This window comes from Anser anser (genome assembly GCF_964211835.1).
Source record: "Anser anser genome assembly, chromosome: 10".
NCBI lineage: Eukaryota > Metazoa > Chordata > Aves > Anseriformes > Anatidae > Anser > Anser anser.
Window position 1 is genome coordinate 13,864,292 of NC_139730.1, and position 18,960 is coordinate 13,883,251.

Sequence of the window (18,960 nt, forward strand, 5' to 3'; positions counted from 1 at the left end):
AACAAGTCCTAATGATGAGTATCAAGAAGAAATGGTGGTGCTTCATGTTCTTCCTGTGTGAGTGATAGAGTTGTATTATATTAATAAAGTAATACCTCGGTATTTATTCGTGTTTAATATTTTAAACATTTCTTTGATTAATGGATTCAGCTGCTAGTATGTCTATAGCCATCAAACGTTTTGAGCCAGGCTTTCAGATTTTGACAATATAGCACATAGAAGCTGGTCTCTTTTTTTGAAAAAAGATGTTCTGCTTCTGTAGGGATGTTTGCATCCTTAAAACATAGGCATGTTAACTTCCCAGATTAGTTTAGCAACTTGTCCCTCCTTTCTTACTGGTATCTTACAAACACTGTCCTAGTTTACTTGTTCTGTGAAGGTGGGATTTTAATGAGGTGGTTGGGGCTCCAAGTTGATTTACCCTCACAGAACCTTTTGGATAAGAGTAACGTGCTACGCAGTGGGAGTTCCATCTGTTTGAGTCATTTGTGATCACGTCAATACTGCGTTTTCAAAAGAATACTTTATTGTTAGTCAGTGGCTCTGTGTGGGACTGTTGTATTAAAGCTATATTGCAGGAACATAATGTATTCCTAGTAGGCCCAATTGAGGTTTGAAATGGACTGCTGAGTGCTTGTGTATCTTGGCACTTTAATTTGGCATCCAGCAGTTCTTTTTCTCCTGTATTTTAGGCACTGAATACTGCTTTAAAATGGTGGATTTCTTCTTCTTTTTTTGCCTTTGTTGAGCCTTCAGATTTCATTTTCCTCTACATACAAATGGGACACTAGGCTCAAGAACATAAATGTACAAAAACTCTCTCATATGATCCTGTCAACCTCATCTTCCTCTCACCAGGGTGCTGGCATGTCTACTTTCAATAAATTTTGGCATCCTGAGAATAAATACACACTTGATACTTCACAGAACTCCAAGGCAACTTAGTGAAATTATTTTGGGGAAAAATAATAATTTAGTTTTAATCACTTTCTTCATCCACATTGAGTTACTTGAGATGTGAGGAAGACTATCCCCATGTTTTTTAACTTAAAAAACAGCATACCTTTTCTGCAGTTGAAGCTTTTGAACTATTAGTGCAAGTGAGATAGTATGAACTAGCCTATCAGAATCTATGACATTTTTGAGTGGGTTTTGTTGCTTTAGTGACGACAAGCATCAGGGTAGGCCTGTTAGATCATGTCTGTATAAGCCATCCATTCAAAAGGATGCTTGCAGATAAAGATTCTGCTGAACAATGTGTATATTAACTCAGAGATCCTGGTAGTGTTTGGTGCCTGCATTAAACATTTGTACAGAATATAGCAGTTCATATAAAATATTAATTGTGTCTTTATGGTAAAAGTAGTCTTTGTTATCGTCAGCTGTAACTCTTAAATTTTAGTTAGCAATGGCTTGCATTTCAGTAAAGAGGGTGCCAGTCAAACTTAGTTAAGTTTGAAAATAGCTTTTGGAGTTTGATCTTCATGGAGTATCTGGAGACTGATGTGGCAAACATTGGACATGATTTGGGTTCCTGTCTCATCCCCTTCTGTTTCATTGAATGGTAGATGCCAGGCTGTGACAAATTCAAATGCATAGTGTTAGAACTGACATGCATCGGGAATTTTAAATATTCTTTTTACTGCCTAACCACCAACTCAGTGCTTTCCTGCTTCCGCGATTTTGTTTACAACAGATTTTGTAGTTTGGTGGTTTGTATCTTGTCAAAGGTGTTCTGCTGGCATCAGTTCTCCTGTTTCAAATTAGGGAAGAGTTACTCCTGCAGGGGCTTTGGAGGCACAGCTTCTGAAAAAGCGTAATCTACCAATTAGTGAATATATGCCTCATTCTGAGTTCTTGTTGGAGAGCTGACTCTCTGGTACGTGGTTGAACTTGGAGTGACTCAGATGTTTGGTGGAATGTTCTGTGATTCAGCTGTTCTTACTGTTCTCATTGTCCTTCGGTATTTTAGTAGAAACACAGCAAGGTGTCAGATCTTGCAAAATAATTATACTGGTTGCTGTGGTGGGACCTCAGGTCCATAAACTAGAACTGCTTCAGACTTGTTTTACTACAGGAGTACCGAAGTACTTCCCATCTGGGAAAGTAAACTAAAACAAGTACTAGAGAAGGAAATGGTTTGTAAATATACTTCCCTGCCTATTTTGCTGAGTCTGGAGGAGGGAGGAATCTTTTCTCATTTCTCTCTTTGTAGTTAATTAGCTTTCTGTGACTACCTTGTGTCTTCTGACTACCTCCACAGTGCTGCTTTGGGTATGTGGGAAACTTGAACTTACATTGCAGTTTACTTTTATAGATGATAAATAGGGGTTAAATTTGCCCTGATGTTCTAATTTTATTTGCATCTTTTCCTGCACACACACAGGCAAAAAGCAGACTACTGTAGCTATGTAGTTAATACAATACCTCTATCACAAATGGTACACAATTGGGATTTATGTTGGGTTTCCTGGAGGTTCTTCTCTGACATGGTAGCTTTTCCTTTTTGTTGTTATGGGAGAGAATTTCAATAATAAGCTCAGTGTCATGGGACCAAGGTCTGCCTTGGTGTTCTCAGCCAAATGGGCGTGCTTCAGAATCGTTTGGAATATGCTTTGTAGATGGGTGACAGCACGTATCTGTCAAGGAGTAATTGTCTCCACGTGACTAAGCTGAAGACACAAGGTGAACGGATACAGAACACTGAAGTGGTATAACGGTACTTCCAAGCAGGTATTTGTGATCCCTCTCTGTGCCAGCTTTCATGCAGACAGTTGGATGCTCTCCCTCCGCTCTCACAGCATTTAGCATGTTGGCAGTCCTCAGCATCTGTGCAGCAAAGTAGTACTAAATCAATTAGTCTGCATATTAACACTGAAAATCAAACAACAGATTTGTTGCAGGAAAAGCTGTTAAATTACAAACTAGAGCAGCATGAGGACAATTTTAGACTTGGCATAAATAGAAGCAGCTTGATTCAGTGGCACAGCACTTGCAAGGGTTGAATTGAGCTTGCAGTGTTAGCAGTATGGTGAGTGGAAATCTTCGTGCAAGTAGTCTTCTCGAGTAGGAAAGCTTCCCTTTGTAACTCATTCGGTGCTTGCTGGCATCTTCTCTGAAGTGTAGCCATAACATGTTGATCAAAGGGCTAGCCACACAAGCATTTCTCTGATGTTACTGCTCACAGATTAGAATGAGAGCTTAAAAACAGTAAGTTGTATGTGATGCCCTGGTAGTAATTTAACTATGGTGGAACATTGCTGGTTTGATTACTAGTAAAATTTTAATTTCATTTTTGGATGTACGTATTTGTCACAGTAAGTACTATGGGGTATGTATGTAGTCAGAAAATGTAACTTTATGGTTTGCAAAAGAGAATATCATGCATTGTGCAAAGTGAATGTCGAGTTAAAATGTTAAAGAAACCAAGTGGTTCTACATATCGGTTGCATTTGTTTAAGATGAAAAAATTTATTTTAAAAACTTAAATCAGTGGGATGCTGTAGTCTTCAGTGGAAAAATGTCTTCTTTACAAATGTTTAAATATGTTTGAAAAAATGCACTGCACAGAAGCCCAACCCCTCACTGTACTTCTGTTTGTTCTCCTTTTCCTTTGTATCTTGTTTCTTTAGAACACTGCCATAGACTGTAAATTAACAGCAGCAGCTGGAGATAAAAACTTTGACAAAAGCCCAACAAAAACAAGACAGCCTCGAAAAGTTGATCTGCGAGCTCGATACTGGGCATTTCTTTTTGACAATCTTAGACGGGCAGTTGATGAAATCTATGTTACATGTGAATCGGATCAGAGTGTAGTAGAATGCAAGGTAAGCCTTCAGCTGTTCTTTCTGCCTATTATCAAATGACACCTACTGCTGTTTTTCACTCTTTACAAAAAAGCCAGTAAGGAATTAGAGCGTCAGAAGTATGTTATTTCATGCATTTATATAATGGAGGCTTGTAAATAGTAAAACTGATGGCATATTTCTTTAGATTTAAGAAGATGCTTTCATCTTAGGCAGTGACTAATTTTAAAGTGTATAAAACTTAATGATATATAATCATATTGTTAGATCTCAGTTTTTTAATCAAATCAATATCTGTCTTATCAAGTTCTCATTTTATTATTTTTTCCAGCTGAATGCTGATTTTTTTTTCCTTTTTTCCCCCCGTCATGTTCCCTACTGTAGGTGGCACTGTTGAGATTCAGCCTTTTTCCCATTCTTTGGCTTGATGTTAAGTTCCTTAATTATACATTGCTCCCTTGTTTCAGTGAATTAGTTATCACTCTTCTAATTCACTCTGTGGTGATAAGAGAGTGATGAGTGGTCAAGCATAGACAATATCTGGTTGGGATGTAAGGTGTTTTTCCTAATTTTGGGTAACCTGTATTTGTAATAAGATGTAAAACATGCACAGGCTATGATGACTTTCTAGTAGATCCATAGAAAGACCATTGTCATTTAGTACATATAATTTACTTGTTAGAAATGGAGTTCATTTCTAGCATTAGTAGAAGCCGGAAGCATACATTTTCAAAGAATTGTGAAAGATAAGATTTTTTTGGTTTTCATATTAAACATAGCTGAAAACTCAAAACATTCTGGAAACGATTATCTAATCACTGTAAAAAAAATTATATCAATTTAAGTAAACCATTTTCTTATCATATGTATCTAGTTCTCTACTGTAATCAGGCACAGCCAAATTGACTTTGAGATTAGCGTGCAAGTACGTTTCATTGAAAGCAGGTTTGAAAACTGAACAGTAGCTAGAGGCTTCCAAACCGTTGGTTACTCTAACACAATTTAACATGTTGTTACTGAACTGTCTTCCTGCTCAGGAAACTTCTCTGAAGAATTTTTTTGGTTTAAGAAAATCAAGTCAGCCTTGCATTATAATTAGATTACCATTTTAAACTTCTGTGACTGAAAGAACAGAAGTGTGTTTGTGTCATTATCACATATTTTAGGGGTTAGATATCATTCAGCATTTTAATCATGCTACTTGATCTGTTCTCAGATGGAGATACTACATAGCCTAAGTGGAAAGTCTTCGTTTTCGTAGACACTGGATGATGATGTGTGTATCCAGGGGCATCAGATTACTTGTTTGCGAAACATGGGTGGAAAAAAAAACAAACAAAAATGAGTAAACAAGGGTTTCCAGTGTTAGATGTTGTAAAACTTGTAAAACATTTATGTTGCTTTTACTTTTAAAAGATGTTTTCTTTTTTAGCACAAAGAATGTGCCCTAACTGAGCAGCTGGAATATTCATTTGTGACATGGTCTTTTGTTTGTGACATGTTCTCTTAAAGATTGCTGTTAAATGTAAATCAGTACTCGGCCCCCCCTTCGGACAGGAGGAGTTCAGGTCATTCTTAGGCTTTTTTCATTTTCAGTATTGCAGTACTGGTCTCCTGAATATTTTAAGACGAAAATTCTGCTTACAAACTTTCATTAAAGCTCATGCTACAAATAAGAATGGAATAGCTTTACTTCTATGTTCTTTTTTTTTGAAACTTTTTATAGTGTGTAAAAAAATACCTGTTGGTTAAAATGTTACCAAAAAAATACCAACAGACAAATCAGCTCTGTTGAAAATGGTTTAATGTATTTCTGCTGTAAGTAAAGAACTGAGAGGATTTTGATAAATAAGAAATCCATATTGCTACATTTTTCTATTTACTTTTCAAACTTATTTAGCAGAATATCTTGTTAACTCTTTTCGTGAAGTACTATTTTTATTTTTACTGCTGAACACGTGAGAAACACTATTAAATAAGGATCCAAACTGGTTAAGTTTGTTAAATCTTAGTTTTTTTTAAAGGACTTTGAAAAATCCTTTCTATTGAGATAAATCTATGATACAAAAAACAATTCACATTTCAACTTCTAAGTGATACCTCCTCAACTTTGTCTTGGTCACATGGGCACGTGCTGTTCTATTTAAACATTGCAGTTGTATGAAGGTCATATTAAAAGATATTTGTAAAAACGAAATGTGACAAATTCAGGCATTTAAAACCTTAACATTAACCCAGTATAAAGGTGTTTATTTTTGATTTTGTACTTTTTGCTCCTTTGTAGCGTTACAGTTGGTATAGTTGTATTGATTATGTTGTCACTGGAGATAATGTTTGATGCTCCCAAATCGGAAAGGGCTCTGGTGGCTGCTTGTGGTTGAAAATGCAGACGAAAGATTTGTGGTAAGGATACAAACAGTGGAAGTGTGTGTAAGATCAGCAGTGGTGGTGTGTATTTTCTCTCAACTTTGGGCACTGTTGTAGGTGGTAATTTGCTATTGATTTAACTGTGAGAACTCCCAAACTGTTTGCATAGATATGGCTTTGTTGCTTTGCTTTTAAAGATATAACGAAAATCGTTCAATTATTTGTAAAAGAAATAAAGGATCTTCAAGTTTAAGTATTTCTCTGCATGAATCAGTTTGTCCAGTGATGCTATAGTCTAATAGATCTGACAGTGATTAGCTATAGTGTCTAATAGATTTGTGTATAACCTTGGGCATTTCAAAATGTGAATGCACTGGATATTTTATACGTTAGCTAGGTTTCTGTCTCTAATCTTTATATGAAATTTTATTGCCTAGTATTTTGTAGTTTTGGATGGTGAGCTTAGGCACAAAAATACTAGTAATGCCAAGTACCCTTTGCATCTCTTTCTGTCTCCTAAAAGGAATTAAGCCCCAAATTATCTGGGGATGGAATAAGGCAGATTTCATTGCCAGTGGAATTTTGGTTAATGCAACAGAACTTCTGCTGCGATTGATTGATGGTCTTAGGTGTCTCAGCAATTGGCTTCGGGGAGAAGAGTTATATATATGCATAAAGTGTGTGTGTGTGTATGTGATAGAGTTTGAGCAACTGGATCCAGTAGCTAAGTATACTTTAAGTCTAGGGGATTCTCAACTACTTGAAATTTAACGGATGTCTTTTTTTTTCCTCCTATGATGAATTAATGGCTTCAGCTGCTTTTTGTTTCAAAAAAGTTGCATTTCATGATGTTAAAAATTTAGTTCAATGTTCTTTTTAAATTTCTGTTGGACATTACTTAATACTTTTACAAGCTTTTATCTTTCCACCTAGCCTTTACTTGTATATTTGTACAAGATTTTGAGCAGGATAGTTTCTCTCCTTGTTTGTAATGCTTACATACATTGTTAAATCAGTCCACCTTGGGTACAGTTCAATTAAAAAAGTTTTATTCTTCTTGAGATTTTTGTGCCCTCCTACAAAGTGGAAAAGTACAAGATATACTGTAAAGAGGTGGATAAAGCCTTAAGGAAAAGTCTTGACATTTTGTATGGCAGTGTTACGTGGAAGAACCAGCTGAAACAATGTTAGTGAAGGCCTTCCAAGCAGGGGGATATCTGTGAGTGATTTACCATAGTTTCAGTTGATTGAAGGCCTCCCTGAAGGAGAGAGGAACTTCTTTCATTAGGGGCTCTTACTGAGAATGTCTCGTGAGGGCTGGTTTTGGTTCAGGATATGCTAATTCTTATGATTTCAATCTCTGCGTGCAGACTGAGACCCGTAGTAATCCATGCTGATTACTGGATTTCAAGACAGCTAAGAAAATAAAACTGTTTCTGAATGTGTTGGAGCTGAAGGTAGAAAAAAACACAAGGCTTTCCTAACTTCAGTGAAAGGAATCTACAAAGATTCAGTATAATGGTCAAGTGGATCCAGACCAGATCTTGACTGCATTTTCACTCATAAGAGCTGATTCAACCCTGTCCATCTTACTTTTTGGAAGATAAGGTTTTATATTATTTATTTCTTTTCATACATTTCAGTTTTCTAGCTGTGTGTACCTGGTTCCAGGGAAGTGGTGGTAGGGGCAGAATACAGAATCTGAGTTTGTTACTTCTGACTTTTGAGGAGAAATGATTTGTTATACGTGAATTTCTGTTCTTTCCTTGTAGTGTTGCAAATCCCAAGAAAGGTGTCCCAAGAAGGGTTATGAAGCATCTTGTTTCCTCTACGCAGGTCTCTGAGTGTTCTGTTTAGATACATTATTCTTGTTAGAATGTCCTGGTTTCCTTTGACTCTGAGTGGAAAAAATATCTTGGCTTTCCAAAGAAATTGAAAAAACAGAAGCAAAACCAAGCTTGTGCAGAATACAAGGGTTTTTTTGTTGTTTGTTTGTTTGTTTTTGTTTAATTATGGTTTATTCAGCATCTCTTGCTTTCTACATCTAAGTTCTTATCAATGCTAATTATGGCTCTATCGGGGGGTCATCTATTAACTGTATTTCTGTCACTTTCGTAACCATTTTGGTTATTGATTTAATACCTGGTTGTACAGGTGTCTTCATTTTTTGAACATCTAGGGGAACATTTCCTGTTAGAAGGAGAATTTCAGCATGAAGTAACGTCTATTTTGTATGACGGAATATCTTTTTATTCAGTAAAACCAAGGTGATTCTGAGTTTCCCTGAAAGCCTAAGACAGTGATTTATGTCTTAAAACATGTATAATTCTTTTTATGTTTCTCACAAGACTGAGTCTTTCAGATCAATAGAGTTTTATGGAACATACATTTTGAAACATTCTCAAATTATTTGAGAAGGTCTAACTCTGCAGTTGGAATATGTCAGGAGTACGGCAGTCTGCTGCTTCTATCTTGTTTTAAAGAAAATGCTATTTTTCCTAGAGTGAAGTTGTTTAGGAAGAGTTATGTGTATATTTCTTTCTAAATAAATACCTTGTGGCTGTGTTGTGACAGCCAATGCCAAGTGAAAATCTGTTCTGTGACCATTCCTCTTGCCTTTTTTTTGGACACTTAAATTTTCATTATTGTCATCTTCTGCAGATGGATCAAAATCATTGAAGCTAACGGTAAAGGATAGGAAAACCAGGTAGTGATTGGGCGTTCAGCCTCACAGATGGAAGTAGTTGAGATATTTCAGGATAATAATTTATTGTTTTTAGAGCAGATTTAGAATAGATAGCCAGCTACTGAAAGCCACTGTCTCTTCAGACTGGCGGTCTGGATGATCCCATTCCTGGCCCTTTGTGCTTGATAACATATATACTGCTTTTGTGTAAATAAGTTGTGTGCTTTAAGTTCTTGCATGTGTCCTCTGGCATCTGGAGGAAGATTGTTTCCATAGCAGTGACACTTCTTAGGAACACATCCAGGCAGGTGTTGAATATCTCCAGAGAAGGAGACTCCATAGCCTCTCGGGGAAACCTCTCCCAGTGCTCTGTCACCCTCACAGTACAGAAGGGTTTTCTCATTTTCAGATGCAACTTCCCATGCTTCAGTTTGTGCCCGTTGCCTCTCGTCCTGTCACTGGGCACCACTGAAAAGAGTCTGGGCCCATCCTCTTGACACCCTCCCTTCAGATATCTATATACACAAATATTCATATATTCATATATTTATATACATCTTTGTTTAATCTAACCCAGAGCTGGCTTTAAGTGCTTGTAGTTCCAAGTACAAAGGAATCTACAAGGAAGCCATTTTGTACTGAATTACTAAAACACCTGATTAACATTAAAAACATAAATTGAAAGAAAGAAGGAACCTATGTTGCCAGCTAAAAATGTACTGGAGTACATGAAAATGGAATTTGTTCTGCTGAATACATAATCTAAAATATTCAGCATAGATAATTAAAACAAAGCATGCTTAATTTGTAAATTGTGCATTTCTAGCCATGAGAATAAGCTGCAGTATAGATGTTGTGACTGAGTTAATCTCTCACACTTTTTCTACAATTTTAAATTGTAGTGACTTTAAAAACATGCTGTCTTCTGTACTTTTCTCTCTCTATCTTTTCCCCTTCCTTGTTTGAGAATAGGAGGATAAGTGGAGATGAAGTTTCAAAGCAGCTGCATGATTTCCAAGCAAAGTGAACCTCTGGTTTTAAATCAACCTGGCTAGGACCCAAGTCGAGATGGTTCCGATTCAGGAATACAGGATTATTCTGATACAGCTATGCTATTTATAGAGCCTTTCTGATTGGAAAGGCATTAATATGATCAACTGAAGAGTCTAGAAGCACAACTTAAATATATATATGTACATAAAAACTGAAGCAATGGTTAAGAACTGGAGAAAAGGAAAAGCACAGAAAAAAAGCTTTTTAATGTGCAGGACTGTGAATCAGAATGATGGAGGAAACAGGAGCTGTATTGTGTGTGTTTTTAGTTGTGTGTCACTGATTTTTCATTTAACTGTTGTTTTTTAACAGTACTGCTTTCTTTTTTAGTTTGAACTGGTTCTTTAAAAATTGTGTGGGATAGATATGACCTTGAAAAATAATGGGATTTAAAATTGTTTTGACTCTAGTGCAGCCATACTCTACCCCATAAAGGTTCCTTTTTGTCAGCACCTTCTCAAGTGGTACGAGTTTCCACTGCTTCAGCACCACAGGGTATATCTGCTACGTGCAGTACCGCAGGTAAGCTAGAGAGCTGTATTGATGTCCAAGACCCCAGAGCCCCATGCGCCGGTATTGTGTGTCAGTAGGACAAAGGGATGGCGCCAACCGTCCTGCTGTATGCGCCAGTAACTAGAATTAATTACAAACCAATCGAATCCGTTGCAGCCAATTGGTAAACTAATTGGTAATTTTAGCTGTACATCTATATGTAGTTATCTGGATGCCTGTAACGGCGCTTTCAGAGCCACTTTTGTTCTGCTTCATCCTGCCTGACAAAATGGCCCTCATAGCTGTAGGGAGAAAGATGTGCATCAGTGAATATGGGGCCGCTCCAGCTGCTTGTCTTGTTTGTATTCCCTTGTTCGTAAAACATGACTCGGATTACAGCTGCATGGTTTAGCTCTGATCATTTCTGATAATGTGCAGCTAAACATTCCTTAAAATAGGGTAAAACATTTATTGTAGTTTTTTCATGTGCCAACTCACTTCAGAAATATAACTCATATTCAGATTGATTCATGTTTTTGTGAGGAATATCTCATTGGCATACTTGAAAAATAAATGATTCAGAATTAAATTTTACTTTCTATGCCCTTATTGTTAATAACAGTCAGCACAACTTAGTGTAGGCTAACTGAAATGTATTTGAATTGAATTAGAAAGCTGAAATTTTATTAGCGAAACTGGAGAAAAAAAGAGCTGGCTAAAATACTTGACTTGTTCATTTTTTGGAGCAGACTTTAACATGCAAATTATTTTAGTGTTGTAAACTAACTGCCTTGTAGGAAAGATTTTTGCTTGCTTTTTTGTGGAGTATTTCAAAACAAAGAGCAACTTTTAGATCAGCAGTGGTACTGTGTTTGACTTTCTTCTGACTTCTCCTATATAACAAACAGCATATGTTCTAGGCCTGTCATACATCCTAGTTAAAAGGATACTTCTGTGCAAGCTAAAGCTGACTTTTAAACTTGCGTGTGTTAAACAAAATGAATAATCATCCTTACATTTTATACGGAAAAGTGTTTTGCATGTATTAGAGGTCCTTTTTCTATTACAAGTAGAAGTGAATAGGAAGTGATGCTACAAAAATAGGCATTAGTTGGCTTTACTGTAGTAGAATGTTTCTACTGTTTTCAATGCTTTAAGATTTTTAGTTATACACTTAACAACTAAATGGTTTTTATATGTTAGAGACCAACACATAATTTGCAATCTTCTAACTTCAAGATGTTGCAATGTTCTGAACGGAACTGCAGCACGCCTACATCATGTCTGACAGGGTATGATTAAACCTGCCCAAGAGCTGTGAGATGGAGTAGGTTGCTCTTAAGATCTCTTCCAGTTGTATTATTTTATAGTATATAAATCTTTCAAGCCATGAAATATGTTCACGAATGCAGTTTTCTGTGATTAACTCGTGTAAAAATGGGTAAATTCTTCAGCAAGTCCATTATACTGAAAAGTAAGTTTTAGAATGGTAGAAAACTAACTGGTTTGTAATGGTCAAGAAGTATAGTCTGGGTATTGTAGTTGTAGGGTCTGGGCTTGTAATCATTCTGTAGTGGAGGATTTGCAATTAGAGACTTTTGTTCACTTATTAAGGTGTACTAATCGGAGGGGAAAATGTAAGCTTGGCATTTTGCAGGTCTTGTCTATTTCTCAGTAATTTTGTCAGAGGCAGTCATTTTATAAACCAGATCTAATGCAACAATACTTTTTGTTCTGTCTCTCAAAATAGTGCCATGAGATTCTCCTAAAAGTTTCTTTGTTAGTATGATAGTGCTGATAATCTAGTGTGGCAGTAGGATGTCTGTCACTAACCCAGATGAGCATAGGTGCATCCATCTGTGCACCCTTTGAAAGATCTGCACTCTTGAAAGACCGTAGGAACAAGGTACTGTTGGCTGTACTTCAGAGCTCAAGAACCAGTTTTTTCTCATGCAAGGATTTCTGGATTCTTCAGAAGGAATTCCCTCCATCTGATACAGTTGCCATTGTGTAACTTGGTGTTCACTCTGCAAACGGGGGAATCACCAGCAGTGTGTTTTTATTCTCCCACAGGTCTATAAGGATGTATACAATTTTTTTTGCATATTGGATGAAGTATGTCTAGCGTATTTTAAAAGATAATGACTTGGACAGAAAACAAACAAACCCTCAAACAGTGGTATCTATGTATATTAGGAATTGTTTTCTTGCCAAATTTTTCTATTTTGTCCTCAGATGTCAGTGCTTGGAGAGATCTTGGAAAACCTCAATGTTTTTGATAGAATAAATGTTTTAATGTTTGTTGACATAAAAATCTTAACTGTTTGGGCTTTTTTCCCCCCTTGTTTTTATTGTTGATAGGAAGGATGCAGGCCAGTAAATCTCCTACTTTCTACTCACTTCTCTTTTTGGGGTCATGGGAACTGTTCTTGAAATACAAAGGTTTATGTAATGGTTGCTTTTCAGGAAGTCCTGATGATGCTTGATAACTATGTAAGGGACTTCAAAGCGCTGATCGATTGGATACAGCTACAGGAGAAGCTAGAAAAGGCTGATGCTCAAAGCAGGTAATGAGACTTTTATTTTTTTTCTTTTATCTATATCCAAAATGCAGACTCATGATAAAAGTCATTCTGCAGCAGCCATTTAGCAAATAGAACCACTTTTAATAGCTGTTGCAGGGAACCCAGAAGAATTTTTTTCTTTTGGAGGTAATTGATGTGAGGATGTAGTGAGGATTCTTTACTCCCTTGTAGAGTTATCAAGGAATAGTGTTGCTGGAAATGGAAGAGAGTTTGGAAGGATGGTATTAGAAAGGTAAAGCTGTTTACATCATCCCGATTTGTGCCTTAAAAAAAGCACAGTTAAAGTCACTTATGTGATTTTTTTTTTTTTGAGCCCTTCTTCCCTAACAGTGGGTTCTACAAATTTGATTTTGCTCTTAATTGCCGGTTGTAATTTCCATGTAATCAGATTAGCTTCAAGAGCAAGAATTAAAAGTAAGAAAAAAAAAAAGTAGATGCATAATAAAACTGCAGTTCTGGTTTCCATCTCATGCTCTGTCTCTTTGGATGAGAATACTTTATGTTAGTAGCAGTTAAATTAATTCAACCTGTTCAATTATCTTTGCTAGTAGACATTTATCAGTAAATGTTATTGCAGATTGTTTGTTACATCAGTGGTGTAATAGAATGAGTTGATGGTGATATATTGGGTTAGTTCTAATTTTTTATTTTTTTTCCCCTATACTGGGAGATACTTGTTACATATATTAACCAAAGCAGCATTTAAACACTATCAAATGCTCTGTTATATGGGATAAGACAGTGTAGGTTCCTTCCTTGATTTGTCAGGGCCTTTTATGTGCATTGTTACAGTCACTAGAACTAGAGGGTATTTCCAGTCTTACCCTTAGTCATTTTCCTTTACTGGTTGGTTTGATGTGTGATGGTCCCATACTGATACTTAAAATAAGCGTTGTAGTTCAAAAGTGAATGATTTTTGATCTCAGTCTGGCTAGTACGGTTTGGATTTGGTGTGGAAACAATAGCTAAGATGCCTGATTCTGTTCAGCAGTATTCCATAATACTTTAGAGCATTTATAGATCATTCTGAGGTGATAGAGGAATACTTATTGAGAATTTTATTTTTAACCATTTCTTTCCTGAATTTGCAGACCTACTTCACTAGCCTGGGAAGTAAAGAAGATGTCTCCTGGACGCCATGTGATACCAAGTCCCTCAACAGATAGAATTAATGTGACGTCAAATGCTCGAAGAAGTTTAAATTTTGGGTATGAAAACAGATATGTCTATTAAAGCTAAAGTAAGGATTTATTTGAAGCTGAGTTAATGAATGTGGTATTTTTCTGTAGTAATCAATGTAGTAATGTAATTAGTAATCATGTAGTAATGCTTTGCTTTTTATTAAATCACACCTACAAATATTTGCATTAGTGGAAGAAGAGCATATGCTCTGTAAAGAAAAAAAATCCTATCAAGGACTTAATTTTTTACTTATTTTATTACATATTTAACTACTGCATTTTATGTTCAGGTCTTTGGAATGACCAGTTGGTGTATTTCATGTTACCTATTTAATAATCTTTTTCTTCTACAAAACTAAGGTTAAAATGTGTGTAATTGGCATTCTAAATGTAATGTGTGTAATTGGCATTCTAAAATTACCTGTATGAACAATGCAAATGGCCAGCTGAATATGCACAAGTATTGATCAGGAAGAATGAATGTAAAGTGAGTTTATTATGACTCTGATGAACAGCAAAATTGATATAAGTTTAAATATAGAGCATGTTGTATACTAGAATAACGCATCTTTCACTTAGGTATAATGAAAATGACTGTGGAAGGGGCTCAACAAAAATATGTATAAGCACCATTTTAGAGCAGCACCGTCTGGTGCTGTTTCAGTTCTGGAGAGCACATGTCCAATCTAAATGATTCTCAGGGTGCATTATTAGTTCATTCAGGATTATTGAGTTCTAGATCATGTACCATAAGTAGTGACAGTGGCCTCGAGAGATCCAAGGGATGTTACCATTTTCAAGTTTATAAAAATAATTTGGGTTGTGTTCATTTGAATAAAGTATCACGGTTTTGCTTTAAGTGATGGGCAAAAGAAAAAATAAAGTGAAAAACAATTACAGTTCTGTCCATCCAGATATTCAAAGTTTAGCAGAGTCATTTAGGTCTTTCTGGAAGTTAATAGGATGGCTCTCCAGACTTACAGTTTATTTCTGTGGAGGAGGTAAGAGAAAATAGATGTATTAATTTATTTACTTAACTGTCTAGTGAAACAGAGTACATTATGGATTTATCTAATCTACATTTATAATTAAACCTGCACTTCAGTGGACTTGCTGCACATGTAGTTTGACTACTCATATTTGTAATGGTTGCAGCCCATTCTGTACAGTTCACTGGTGTGACTGGGCAGGAGCTGGGAAGACACAATAGAAGAGCTGTTATACTTGGCTGTAACTAGTCACCAGACATTTACTGTTATGACGTTACAGTTTGGTATCAGAGGATGTTTCTTATGGGAACTGTTTCTACATCACTGTGGTGTTGTATGTTTCTTTCGCTTCTTGACGTTTATAAATTTTAATCTGGGAAGTTAGCTTCCTGTTAATTTGGTTTCATTGACTTTTACATATAAGGAATCTCACATGGAGATTTTTCTCCAGCTGCAGCACTGCTTGGTATCTCCTTCTGATGTCAGTGTGACTGGAAATAAGTAAGAGGCTATCAAGGTAGTGCCTGATACCTCTGCCTGCTGATTTGTTGCTGTGTCCTTGTTTCTGTGGTAATGTGTACCTTTAAAATGAGTTGAATTTTGTACAGATTTTTCTGATAAGACATCTACTGAGGTTTTTAATGTTCAAGGAACACAGATTTTGAAAACAAGGGAAAGAGAAAATATGTTCCAGCTTTTGGAAATAGATTTCAATCTAAGTCAATAAAGACCAAGATTAAATAAGGAATGTCATGATAAAAAGTTTTGTAATGAACCATTATGCTCTTTGATTAGTCACTAATAAGAACTACGACTTTGATTTAGGAACCCATCAGTGACGATTTCTGCAACACGCCTGGCTCCTTCTGGTGTAAGTTGGGCTGATAAGGTAAAAGCCAACCATGGAACTAAAGCTGCTAATCCTGAGCTAGCAACACCACCAACCTGCCTGCCAACTCCAGCACAGAAGTCATCACGAAAAAATGGCAAGTCTTTTTTAAATGGCTTATTTTCACAAAGCACATGCTATAAAGTTAGTTCAGAGTGTTACCTATTTTCAAATCAAAATGAAGTCCAATTCTGCATATCACAATGTTAAAATTGGAATCGAGTATGGAGAGAAAAGATTCCTGCAGGTATGTATGATCATTGTCAGAGCTAAGTTTGAGAGAAAGTTGTATTTTTGATTGTAGGTAGCATGCCAGTGTATTTCCAGCAACTATAAATTGATCTGTTAAAACATTAGTGCGTAACACCCCAAGAAAAATCTTTGGTCACAAGCTGGTAATCTAACTGAGAGTGAGTCGGAGGTACAAAATTTCTTGGCATGAAACCTCTGTGTATGTTTTCTATACTTCATCACTGACCTCAGGACCATAGTAGAAAACAAAGAGCTGTGACTTCCAGGCCAAAAAAGAAAGTACTTTCAAATCATCTCTAAAGAACAATACATGTCCAGGATTCTGTAAAAGAGCTCAAGGTAGTTTTATGTGATCAGCTAGACAACTTGATTAGGACTGCACTCAGGTGACGGTGACTGGCTTTTCTTTCTTCGAATACAAGATGACAACTTTTGCACGCACTGGAGCTCTGAGATTATCTTGAGAGCTGCATTTTTTCCATTTTTTTCCATGTGTGGACCTGTTGACTTTCTACAAAAACAGCAGACAAGGTGTAGAAATCAATATTCAGATGAAATTATGAACAATCTTTTAAATTTTATTTTTGAAGAGAAAAATTACTGGAAGAGAATATATGTATTAGCATAGTGGTACCTTCAATCCAGTGGTAGTAGAAATCCTGTATGGTGCTTCAGAGATGTGATATATGAAGGAGCTAAAATCTTGTTGAAGTGTCTTGCAAGTTAATGTAATTGAATCAGTAGCATGCTGATTTTTATGCTTAGAAAGAACAATCAAAACCATGCTCCAGAAGTGGTTGTTTGGATGGGGTTTGATCAGTGCTGTTTGTGTAACAGAACATCTTGCTCTATGAAGTTGCAGTGAGCTGGTTTGAGTGTAGTAGAAGTCTGCTGAATTTTCAGCATTGTAACTGAAAGTTGAATTCCACTTTTAACTTCTGCGTGTTACTGAAACTATTCATAAATCTTTTTCCATTGACTATCTCTCATACTAAAGTGGCAGACTCCAGGCTGTTAAAATATCTTCATTAGGCATTCTTCTGAGTATGGACAATTTCATTAACTATGCAGGGAATAAAAATAGTCTGCACTTCCACATGGATAACGTCTTCTTAAGAGGCTAAAAGGAAAACAAAAGACCTTATTCTTATGTTAGCTTTGGAAACTTAAAGGGCTGAAGAATCCCTGTTGTTCTGTGTGTTGTTAATGGCTGTTACTTGCAGCTGATGAGCTCCAAATAGAGCAAAACCATTTAGGTCCTGTAGTACTGACCCATAAGCTTTCAGTAATTTTTAATTCAAATGTACTATAACATTCAGACTTGAAACATTTCATATATAGAAGTCATTCCTTGTAGAGACTTTGTTTATTAAGAATCTCTTATCTCTAACCCTGGAGAACTTCAATGATTTTCTTATGGCTGAATTGCAATTTTTTAATAAAAGAAACCAGATGCTTTTTGGAGCATATTTTCCTTCATATGGAGGGTAGAATCTCTTGAGTAAAATCAAATTGATCTTGCTGACTGGAGCATGCATTATTGAAGTAGATATGAGGCTTGTGTATCATCTGCTCTGCCTGTCCACCAGCTAATGCACTCTGCACAGCTGCTAGGTACGTTCAGGCCTTGTGGGAGACTTCCTCCTGCTATCCTATAATGCACTCTTGGCTACTCTAAAGCCCAGTTGGGGTTTCCAGTGGCAAGATCTGCCTAAAACACTTTCTCCAGTGGCTTCAAACAGTGTTACCATTAAGCCTCACAATGTTTTTGTGAAATGGACAAGCACTATGATACTGTATCTTTTTCAAGGTTGAGGGGATTTCCAAATTTAACTGGAGAGAGAAAATGCATGATTTTTCCAGGTATTTCTTTAAATGATTTTTTTTTTCTGGATGCACATTTAAATGAAGTTATATCATCTTACCTGGTTTCCCTCATTAAACACATTGCTACCTTCGATATTTTCATAATTTAAAAAAAAAAAATCTGTATTTCAGTCTTAATTTTTTTTCTACAAAATGAAACATAGTTTACCCTTAGTGTCTGACCGGTGTCCTTCTCATACAAATTTATGATGAGAAAAGGTTGGTCTGGTCACAGTAGTAGACAGAGGCAATAGCATAGCAGGGAAATAATTCCCAGGTGTCAGTGGTAAGAGGCAAAATGGGTGATACTGGTTTAGAATGTGTGTTAAGACTGGAAATCAGTTCTTACTGTTAAAACAGTTGTATGTTGTTAGTAAGTAATTCAGGAGAATGTGCAGTTAAGAAAATGTGAACTTTCCAGAAATATTGAATGTGGTTTTTCCGCATTTGCACTTGAAATTTAATTATATTAATAATTGTTTTTCCTGTATTAGTTGCTAATGTCCATAGTTGTTAATTGATTTTCTTTGTCGTGTAGCAAGGACTTCAGATTTGCAGGACATTTGGTCCTCTAAAGTAACTGTCCTAGTTTGGGCTTATGGAAGAACTCATAATTTCCATGCGTTGAGAACAAATTGTGGAAATGGCATCACAAACAGCAAAGGGCATTTTATTCCTGACTGGGTTGTCAAATTCTTAGCCCCAATTTCTTTTGAAAATTTACAGTCATTCTCTTTTTAAAATAATTCTCTTGTATTTATAAGCAATCATTAAAAGTAGTCTGGCAATGTACA

General features: G+C 36.2%; 1 protein-coding gene across 7 annotated transcripts in view; it reads left to right on the top strand.

Annotated features, from left to right (window-relative positions):
• The window catches only part of SCAPER (S-phase cyclin A associated protein in the ER), a 241,814-nt gene that overhangs the window by 98,133 nt on the left and 124,721 nt on the right, over positions 1 to 18,960 (top strand). For all 7 annotated transcript variants that reach the window (XM_083850810.1, XM_083850808.1, XM_083850809.1 and 4 more), the window contains 4 exons: positions 3,633 to 3,827; positions 12,871 to 12,971; positions 14,081 to 14,197; positions 15,985 to 16,145. In XM_083850810.1, coding sequence (XP_083706936.1) covers positions 3,633 to 3,827; positions 12,871 to 12,971; positions 14,081 to 14,197; positions 15,985 to 16,145 — 574 coding nt within the window. The remainder of the gene's footprint in view (positions 1 to 3,632; positions 3,828 to 12,870; positions 12,972 to 14,080; positions 14,198 to 15,984; positions 16,146 to 18,960) is intronic.